The sequence below is a fragment of the Pogona vitticeps genome, chromosome 7 (assembly GCF_051106095.1).
Source record: "Pogona vitticeps strain Pit_001003342236 chromosome 7, PviZW2.1, whole genome shotgun sequence".
NCBI classification, from domain to species: Eukaryota; Metazoa; Chordata; class Lepidosauria; order Squamata; family Agamidae; genus Pogona; species Pogona vitticeps.
Window position 1 is genome coordinate 15,300,649 of NC_135789.1, and position 10,617 is coordinate 15,311,265.

General features: G+C 53.5%; 2 protein-coding genes across 2 annotated transcripts in view; both read right to left on the minus strand.

The window, feature by feature from the left end:
* Positions 1 to 2,993, minus strand: part of ONECUT3 (one cut homeobox 3) — a 44,487-nt gene extending 41,494 nt beyond the window's left edge. The window contains exon 1 of the mRNA XM_020781191.3: positions 1,399 to 2,993. Coding sequence (XP_020636850.3) covers positions 1,399 to 2,548 — 1,150 coding nt within the window. The 5' untranslated portion in view covers positions 2,549 to 2,993. The remainder of the gene's footprint in view (positions 1 to 1,398) is intronic.
* Positions 1 to 10,617, minus strand: part of MOB3A (MOB kinase activator 3A) — a 337,768-nt gene that overhangs the window by 11,977 nt on the left and 315,174 nt on the right. The gene's annotated exons all lie outside the window — the stretch shown is intronic.

A 10,617-nucleotide genomic window follows, 5' to 3' on the forward strand; every position in this document is an offset into this window, starting at 1 on the left:
GTGTTTCTGTTTGTGTGTGTGCGCGCGCACGCGCCTGAGAGAGAGAGAGAGAGAGAGACAGACAGACATACTCTATAGATTTAAAAATGTGATAGATAGATAGATAGATAGAGAGAGAGAGAGAGAGAGAGAGAGAGAGAGAGAGAGAGAGAGAGAGAGAGAGAGAGAGAGTGAATTGAGGATAGACAGACAGAAAATAAGATCACGATAGCTAGACAGATATGAATCTTTGACAGATGGCCAGAGACACAGATAATAAATTGATTCTATCTATCTATCTATCTATCTATCTCTCTCTCTCTCTCTCTCTCTCTCTCTCTCTATCTCTCTCTCTCTCTCTCTCTCTCTATCTATCTATCTATCTATCTATCTATCATCTAAACAGGGCTGTGGCGGGGGGGGGGGAGACCGAGTGAAGTGTAGAAAAGATCTAATAGTGATCGATTGCTGAGCTCTGCCCGGCTTGTGTGTTTTTGAGCCGGATTTATCGTCTCTCCTCTACCTAGAATGCAACCTATGCACGTGTGAATGGGCGGTTTTAGAGGATGGGTGAGGGGGAACGCACACGCTTCCCCACCTCCCCTCAGGAACCAACTTGGCTAGGGGCGTCTCTGTCCGAAACACAAGCACAAACACACATTCGGGTCGGAAGGATGCGTGTCGGTGTGAATCCGCACGGGGATACAGAAGATCAAACGTCAAAGGAAAAATTCCCGCCGATTTATTTGGAATACTGCTTTTCCCTCCTGGATTTCTGTGCATACATTTTTTTTGAAGGAACGACACTCCTTTTTGTCAATCAGAGCTTTAAACACACACCCGCCATGCGACGTAGGGCGCATCTTAACCCGCGTTTTATCGGGGATCCTCTCCGAACGGGTGGGGGAATCTCAGCCACCCACTCCGCGCTGTGGGATGATGCCCGAAAAAAGTGTCCAGCCGGAGGCAGTGCGGTGTAGGAGTTAGAGAGACCTGGGTTCAGAGCCCACCCCACCCCCACCTCCCCCGGGGGGCAAGACATTCGCCCCGAGCCAACCGGGTTGGATCGCCAAGGCTTTTCCAACCTGGCCTAACTTTTAGGGTGGCCGTGCTGATAAAAGGGGGCCGTAGCCCTATATGCCGTTTTGGGAGAAAAACCTTAACTCACCAATCAACAACAAACCTCCCTCTGGGGTGTCTTTCCACGGGGGAGCCTTCCCCCTCCATTTAAAATCCAGAATCCTGAACCTCTTGGTTGCTGGCAAATCCGAAAATCCTATCCCCCCCCCTTTCGGGTTCTTCCCCGCTGCCGTCCCCATCCCTCCTTCCCTCCCTCCCCGAACCCTGCCACAACTCCACCCCGAGTTGATTTTTTTAAAATGGGGAGTGGGGGGTGAGAAAAAGGGGGAGCCCACCGACCTGCCAGCCTCAAGGCGGACATCCTCTGGAATTCGGGTTCCTGGAGCCATTTCCACATCCTGCGGAAGGTCTCGCGCCCGGACTTCAGCTTGCTCCAGGGTTTGGGGTTGCGCAGGAGGTCGGAGAGGGTCCCCTGGGAGCGGCAGAGGATGCGCTGGGCGAAGATGGCCTGCGGGATGCTGTAGCGCTTCAGCTCGGCCGTGATGCGCTGCGCCACCTCTTTCGTGTTGATCTCTTCCACCTGGCCCGACCCGCCGGCTTGGGAAGCCGAGGCGGCGGCAGCGGCAGCGGCGGCGGCGTGGTGCCTCTCCCGCTCGCCCAGGAGGGCCCCGTTGGCTTGCCCGTGGTGGGGGTGCCCGTGGGGGTGCATGCCGTTGAGCGGCGGGGGCATCATCCCCGACCCGGGGCCCCCGAGCCCCCTGGCCAGGGGATCCTCGCTCCGGGAGAGCATGTGGGTCTCGAACCCGTTGGGTGAGAGGAGCTTGTCGCCGGCCAGGTGTCCCCCGTAGGGGGCCAGGGGCTGCTGGCCGTTGTGGAGCGAGCCCAGCCCGTTGGCGAGGGGCGAGAGGGGCTGCCCCATGGCCGTCATGTCTTTCGGGTAATGGCCGTAGAGGTTGCCCATGGAGGCGGCCAGGCTGCGCTCCTCGCGCATCAGGGCGAAGCCGCCGCCGACGTTGCCCGAGAGGCGCTGGTGGTGGTGCGGATGATGGTGCGGGGGGTGGTGATGATGGTGGTGGTGGTGGTGGAACTTCTCGGAGACGGTGGAGATGGGCGGCAGGTGCTGGAGCGGGGTGAGCGTGGTATAAGTGCTCATGCCGGACGGCGACTCGCAGGCCATGCTCATGGCCGGGTGCAGCGGCCCCCCCAGGCTGTGCTCCGCCGGAGGCGGCCGGTAGTCGCCCGCCCCGTCCAGGATGGCGCTCATGCTGGAGACCATGGCCGGCCGGCCGTGCGCCGTGACCAGGTTGCGGTGCGCCGTGGCGGGGGGAGGCGGCGCCGGAGGGGGAGGGGGCGCCGGAGGGGGAGGGGGTGCCGGCCCCGGAGGAGGAGGAGGAGGGGGCGGCTGCCGCCCGTGCGCCCCGGCCGCCGTCGCGCTCAGGAGCTCCCCGGCCTGGTGAAGGGAGCCCAAACCGTCCAGGGTCAGCTCCATCGCCTCCCCTCCGCGGGCGCCTCCTCCCCCTCCCCCTCCCCCCCGATCTCCGCCCCCAGCCCCCCCTGTTCCTCCTCCTCCTCCGCCCTCCCTTCCTCCTTCCTTCCTTCCTTCCTTCCTCCTCCTCCTCCTCCTTCAAGCCAACCCGCCGCGCATCTCAAGAGGTCGCCATCCGGAGCGCACGAGGCGCGCAGCAGGCGCCACAGCGGAGCCGCCTGGCCCAACGGCGGCTGGCTGGGGCTGGGGGCTCCGGCTCTCCCTCCGGTTGCCGGCCGGCTGGCTGGCTGGCTGGCTGGCTGGCTGGCTCTCGCTCGCTCTCGCTCTCTCCCTCGCTCGCTTTCTTTCCGCCCTCCTCTTCCTCCTCCTCCGAAGATCTGCCGCGAATGGCTGGCCGCTCGGCCTCCCTCGCTCGCCTTGACGTCACGGGCTCCGGTCTGGCCTCCCCCCCCCCGACTCTCCTACTGGCTCCAACCCCGAGTACAGCCCCCCTTTCACACATGCACCCGCGACCCGCGTTGGAGAGCGAGGGGCGCCCCGCCAGGCGCGCCCACCCCCTTCCCCGTTCTGTGCCAAGGGCACCTGCCTGCGCCCTGGGCGCGTCTTCCTGCTTCGGGCTTCTCTCTCCCAGGCGAAGAGAGAGGAGGCCGGAGGGAGGGCGGGAGGGGGGAGGAGAGAGAGGGTGCTGGAGGCCGCCCAGCTCCGCGCAGCGGCTGCGGAGTTGTTGGCGGGGGGGGGGTGGTGGAGAGAGCGAGAGAGCGAAACGGGTGCCCCAGCAAAAGAGAAGCAGCGGCATACAAGTCTATAGGTGCTACACTCCCAGAGGCGGCGGCGGGGGGGCGGAAGGGGAGAAGGGAGAAGAATGGGAGGGGGGAAAGAAAAGATTAAAAGAGGATGTAGGATGATTAAAAGGAAAAAGGGGGTGGCGGTGGCGAGGCTTTGTGGTCCGGCCAGGTAGCCGGAGCTCCCGCCTCCTCGTCTCTCCAACACACACGCGCGCGCGCCCCCCTCCGCTCCCCCCCTCCGCCCCCTCCGCCTCCTCCACCTCCTGCCGCTGCCGCGGACTGTATCAGCCCGCCATTCATCAGGGCACTCTATCGGCCTTAATCTCTCTGGCCATCTATCACCGGCCTTTCTGCCGGCGCGCTCGATCCATCCAGGCAGCCAAAGGCGAAGGGCCTGAGATGGAAAGCGGGGCGGCGGCGGGGGGGGGGGGGAAGAGAAGAGAGAGAAAGGGGGGGAGGAGGCCTGGGGGATGCCCCTCCCGGGCAGAGCGCTCCTGAGCCCCCCTCCCGCCTCCCTACCCCTCTAGGTTCAAGCCTAATGATAACAACAATGGGAATAACTTTAACGGTCCCATCCTCATTTCTAGTACTTTGGGGGCTACGCGTGGGGGGGGGAGGCGTCGGACGGAGGTTGAGGAGCCTCCAGCTTTATCCACTCGGCTCCCCCACACCGGCCTCTGCGGGCCCTCCTCCCCCCGCCCCCACCTCCATCCTTTCCTCCCCCCCCCCCCAGCTGCGGCCGCCACAAACGCTGCCCCGATCGATCGGTGGGTCCGGCAGCTTCGAGTAGAGCTGGCGGGGGGGTGGGGCGGGAGAGGCCAGTATGGGCTTGCAGCTGCTCCGTGGGGCGGGAGGTTGGGGGGCGGGGAGGGAGAGGAAGGGTTGCCAGAGAAATCCTCCTGGATTGCTTCCCAAGGGTCCCCAGAGCAGAGCTTCCGGGACTACAAAGCCCAGCAAGCATAGGCTGATCTTTTTACGAATTCTTGGCGTTGTGATTTTTTTTAAAAAAAGGCAGAGAGCGGATCCCTAAAGCTCACCCACCCACAGATAGATCCTATATTTTCCAGGGGAAAAAGGGGCTCCCCTCTCTGGCCCTACTTGGGAACAGAAAGGTCACGAGGTCTGGTTCTTTGGGGAGTGCTCACCACTGCTATCCTTCAAGAACTGTCCTCGGTGCTGAAAATAAGATCAGACATTTCAAACCATGAATGGTCAACCAGCGGCTGAAAAATCTTCTTTATTGTTCTTCCTCCTTGCGTGTGGTGCATAAGGCTGATGGGAGTTGTAGTACATCATCATCTGCTCCACCATACATACCTTTCCCATCCCCGATCTAAAGTCCATCCACCTTTTTTCAACGATGACTGAACATCCATAATCAGGGAGCCTCTGGGGGAAAGCGGGAACGCAACCGAGGAATCCTTCCATTGTTTCTCTGATACTTCATGGTAGGCTGCAGCTGAGAGTGGAGGTTCCATTTCACAGAGGACATGGTTTCCAGATGATCTGCCTTCTTGGTTGCTGTGTAGACCGATGAGAGATGAGCGAGAGAAGGGCCTCTCTGAATTCCAAGAAGATCTCTGTGGTGCTGAACCCAAATAGGACCTGCATTTTAGAGAAATCCTGTAAAGTTCAGACTAAAAACTGCAAGGAATTGGCCAACGTGCATTCCGCAGAATCACCAGCTTCCACAAAGTGTTGCGCTCCTCCGGACAGCCTGATGATCTCTTTCTTCACACAGGGTGCCCAGAAAGGGAGACCAGATGGACCCTACAAGGTGAGGCCTGAACCAGAGCAGAACAGAGTGGGCCGAAAATCATAACAACACGGGCTCTTTCACCTTCTTCCTCTCTCAGGCCTCTCTCGGCACTGAAAACGCAACCTGGAGGGTTCCCCCTCAGCCCTGTGGACTAGATTTTGGGGGTCCCAGGGAGGGTTGAAGGAGGATGATACACCCCAATGGCACCCGATCCTCCCCTTGTAGGGCCAGGCATTCAAGATTAGCTTCAGAAACTGTATGGCTGCCCTACAGGCTGAGACTTCAGCTTTCTTGCTTGGTAAGCGCTGTGCATGTAAATAATGCAGGACAAATTAATCACCATTCTGATTAACCTCCTGTAAGGAGGAGGAAAGGCAGAGGTGGAGGAGGGGGGGAATCAAGCCCCAGTGTTTTTTTGGGGGGGATTTCTCCACCTCTCCTTTCCTCTGTAGGGGTTCCACATCTTCTGGCTCTCCCTGGCGTTGGCTGGACCTTCTCCTTCCTATTCACTCAGTAATTAATAAAATATAATTGAGCTGTGCTGGGTTGTTCCCTCCCTCCCTCTCTGTGCCTTCCCTCTACTGAGTCACAGCACCCCATAGCTCCAGATCAATGCCATGTCAAGAGGTGAGAAGTAGGGAAATTTGCAAAACCTCTGGAGAAGGTAGAGGGAGGGCAGCCTTCCTGGATGCAGAGATGGTTGTGGTCAAGCAGGTCTTCTCACCTATCAAAAAAAAAATCAAAGAGGGGAAAGTTTGTTTAGGATACAGAGCCACCTACCTGAGATGCTCCTCTGTGTGGGCCAAAACCCAGTTTCCAGCCTTATGGGAGAGCAGGTTCCTGGAAATTCATGAGGTTCAACCTTTGTGTCTCCGGGAAGGTCTCATTCATGGTGGCAGATCCAAATTGGTTGGTGGTTTTCTGTTTCAGAGGCTGGACTGGATGATCTACAAAGGCCCATTCCAACTTGGTCACTCTAAGACTATAAAGAACTGAAATCCAAGTTTAAAAAAAAATATAATTTGGGGGAAGGTGCTGCCCGAGCTTCTGGCTGAGGTGATGAACTACAGCCTTCAGCCCAGCTTTAGATGCTTGTAATTATCCCATGTTACTTGTTTTAGCTGTCATTAGACCAGGCCCTTTATTGTTCATTTGTTTCTAGAGATTTAGGAACCAGTCATGTAAAAAACAAGGTATGCCATCTAACATGGAGCCTAGCTTTCTCCCTGTCTTGGGATTCTGGGTGAGATCTATTCATCTCATCGAATCACAGGACTGTGGGGCCTGAAGGTCATCTAGTCCAACCCCTGCTGAGGCATCCTTAGGAAAGAGCCACCCAGCCTCCGTTTGAAAACTTCCAAGGACGGGAAGATTTCTTTCCATGCTAAGTTGATGGTCCCAATAAATCTTCTTGGGAGGCTTTTGAAGGGTGGTTATTTGTTGAGGGGTGACTTAACTTGGAAGCTCTGTGGAAATATTCATCAAAACCTCCTTGGAGGACCATCAGAGTCAGTATCACACTAAGTGGTGGTGAATTTCTGCAATTCCCAAAGTAGGGCTCCTCAGTGGCTTCATCCAAAGTCAGAACAGGACTGATGATGCTCAACCTGTAATACCGCAGAGAGCCAAAAGTTGAACAAATAAATATATAATTTTCCCCAGAAAGCGATTCTTCGTGGGAAGGCAATGAAAGCTTTAGTTACTTGAAGCTTTAATTGCTGGCGAAGTCTGGTGACTTTTCTGCAGATTTATCTTGATGGCGTTGTCAATGGGGGCGAACTCCCGAGGAAGCCAGCAAGCCTATGGACCGAGTTGTCTGTAATCATCAATGGGTCCATCTATCTGTGATGCCTCTCCCCCTTGGCAGGGGCTGGACTAAATGATCTTTAAGCAGCCCCTTTTGTTTCTAGTTCTCCTTCTTCTGTGTAACCCAGTTCGCTCCAAACTACAAATGCCCTTTTTTCTTTTTCTGGGCATGCGGTCCCAAATGAAGTTTCTGCTGGAGATGATGAACAGTCTCCTGACTGGGTGGGAAGGAACTCCCAAATGTCAGAGGGAAAGTGAGGGTGAAGCATCTTGGGTTCAAGCCCTCTTTCCACCCCGATTCTCTCTCCAACCTGGCCTATCTCATGGGACTGTTGTGACAATAAGACAGGACAGGAAGAAGAGAAGGAAGCAATGGTAGGCATCCTTCCTTCTTGAGAGACTATGGTAACGTGCTCTGAACAGAGGTCTTGGAACAGCGTCTAGCGGGGCTGAGAAGGCTAATTCGAGAGTGACCATCCCTTCCACACTGAAGACAAAAGACAATCTGTCCCCTGTCCAGCTCCCTGGTTTTGCTGCTTTGCCTCGGCCTGCAGAACAAGGGTCTCTTCAAATTGGGAGAGGTTGTGATGCACCGCCTGCCTCCAGGCTGAACACTCAGAGGTCAAGGTTTCCCATCTGTTGAGGTCCATTCCTAAGCCTTCAGATCCCACTTGCAGATCTCCTTGTATCGCAGCTGTGGTCTCCCCTTGGGGCGCTTTCCCTGCACACATTTCTCCATACAGGAAATCTTTTGGAATCCGACCATCAGCCATTCTCACAACAAGCCAAATGTAGACGTCGCTGTTTCAGTAATGTATACATGCTAAAAATTCCAGCTCATTCTAGAACTACTCTATTTGGAACTTTGTCCTGCCAGGTGATACCAAAAGTGTGTCAGAGGCAACACCTATGAAATGGGTTAAGCTTCCTCTCCCGTCGTGCACAAAGGGTCCAGGACTCACTGCAGTACAGGAGTGTGCTCAGGACACAGGCTCTATAGACCTGGATCTTGGTGTTTGCCGTCAGTTTCTTATTAAGCCATACTCTCTTTGTGAGTCTAGAGAGCATGGTGGCTGCTTTGCCAAGGCGTTTCTCCAGCTCAAACATCTATGGAGAGAGTGTCAGAGTTCGGTGAGCCAAGGTACATAAAGTCAAGAACACCCTCAAAATCTCATGGGGCTGTTGTGACAGCAAGACAGGGGAGGAGGAAGAGAAGGAAGAGTAGACATGTTAATCCCATAATTGTTGTTGTTGTTTAGTCATTAAGTCATGTCCAATTCTCCATGACCCCATGGACCAGAGCATGCCAGGCCCTCCTGTTTTCCACTGCCTCCCGGAGTTGGGTCAAAATCATGTTGGTCACTTCAGTGACCCTGTCCAACCATCTGATCCTCCATCGTCCCTTCTCCTCTTGCCCTCACACTTTCCCAACATCCGGGGCTTTTCTAGGGAGTCTTCTCTTCTCATGAGATGGCCAAAGTATTGGAGCCTCAGCTTCAGGATCTGTCCTTCCAGTGAGCACTCAGGGTTGATTTCCTTCAGAATGGACAAGTTTGTTCTCTTTGCAGCCCAGGGGACTCTCAAGAGCCTCCTCCAGCACCACAATTCCAAAGCATCCATTCTTTGGTGGTCAGCCTTCTTTATGATCCAGCTCTCACTTCCATACATCGCTACAGGAAAAACCATCGCTTTGACGATGTGGACCTTTGTCAGCAAGGCCATGTCTCTGCTTTTGAAGATGCTGTCTAAGTTTGTCATTGCTTTCCTCCCAAGAAGCATACGTCTCCTAATTTCGTGGCTGCTGTCTCCATCGCAGTGATCATGGAGCACAGGAAAGTAAAATCTGTCCCTGCCTCCATATCTTCCCCTTCTATTTCCCAGGAGGTGATGGGACCAGTGGCCATGATCTTAGTTTTTTTTATGTTGAGCTTCAGCATTTTTTGTTCTCCTCTTTCACCATCATGAAGAGATTCTTTAATTCCTCCTCACTTTCTGCCATCAGAGTGGTATCATCTGCATATCGGAGGTTGTTGATATTTCTTCCGGCAATCTTAATTCTGGCTTGGGATCCATCCAGTCCAGCCCTTCGCATGATGTATTCTGCATATAAGTTAAATAAGCAGGGAGACTATATGCAGCCTTGTCGTACTCCTTTTCCAATTTTGAACCAATCAGTTGTTCCATATCCAGTTCTAACTGTTGCTTCTTGTCCCACATATAGGTTTCTCAGGAGGTAGATAAGGTGGTGAGGCACTCCCATTTCTTTGAGGACTTGCCATAGTTTGCTGTGGTCCACACAGTCAAAGGCCTTTGCGTAGTCAATGAAGCAGAAGTAGATATTTTTCTGGAACTCTCTGGCTTTCTCCATAAACCAGCACATGTTAGCAGTTTGGTCTCTATTTCCTCTGCCCCTTCAAAATCCAGCTTGTACTTCTGGGAGTTCTCAGTCCTCATACTGCTGAAGCCTGTCTTGTAGGATTTTGAGCATAACCTTGCTAGCGTGTGAAATGAGAGCAATTGTACAGTAGCTGGAGCATTCTTTCGCACTGCCCTTCTTTGGGTTTGGAATGTAGACTGATCTTTTCCATTCCTCTGGCCACTGATGAGTTTTCCAAACTTGCTGGCATATTGAGTGTAGTACCTTAACAGCACCATATTTTAAGATTTTAAATAGTTCAACTGGAATGCCATCACCTCCACTGGCCTTGTTGCTAGCTATGCTTTCTAAAGCCCACTTGACTTCACTCTCCAGGATGTCTGGCTCAAGGTCAGCAACCACACTATCTGGGTTGTCTGGGACATCCAGATCTTTCTGGTATAATTACTCTGTGTATTCTTGCCACCTCTTTTTGATGTCTTCTGCTTCTGTGAGGTCCCTACCATCTTTGGCCTTTATCATGTCCATCTTTGTACAAATATATCCAGTTTAATATATCCAGTTTTCTTGAACAGATCTCTGGGTTTTCCCTTTCTATTATTTTCCTCTATTTCTTTGCACTGCTCATTTAAGAAGGCCCTCTTGTCTCTCCTTGCTATTCTTTGGAAGTCAGTAGCTTTCCCTATCTCCCTTGCATTTTGTTTCCCTTCTCTTCTCTGCTACAGTATTTGTAAGGCCTCCTTGTTCTCAAAACCCTAAAATTAAGAGTGAAACCCCATTGCTTAGGGGCTTAGACAGGTCAACATAGGCACAATCTCCAGCAGTTGAAGGGGTCTACTCTAGCTGCCACAGACCCCTGACTTGCATGTAGATAGACCAGTTAAAGCCCCTTTTCCTTGCTGGTGTGGGTGAGAGAGAAAGAAACAGGGTGGAGACTCCATATTAGAACCCCAGGTGTGAACCTAAGGAAAGTTTAAATCGGATTAACATCCATTTTCTCTTTCAACAGCATCTCCTGGCTCCCAGCCTGGTTTCTAAATTCTTTAACATATCCCTTTTAAATAGTTTTACATGACTATCCTTTTATTATTCCTATACATTTGGCTGGATTTTAATACCCCAAAATATAGCTTTTAAAAAAAGTAATTTTTGTAAACCGCCTTGGGGGAAAGCCGGGTTATACATTAGATATAGCAGTGTGAAGATCAGAAAAGACACCCACCGGATCAAGAGAAACCCAGAAGGGTTCAATTAGATCCGTTTGAATGAGGGCGAAATGGGAGACAGGTGGGGATCTGGCCCCTGACCCGCGACCTGGAGGGGCGTGGCCAGACGCGGAGGGGCA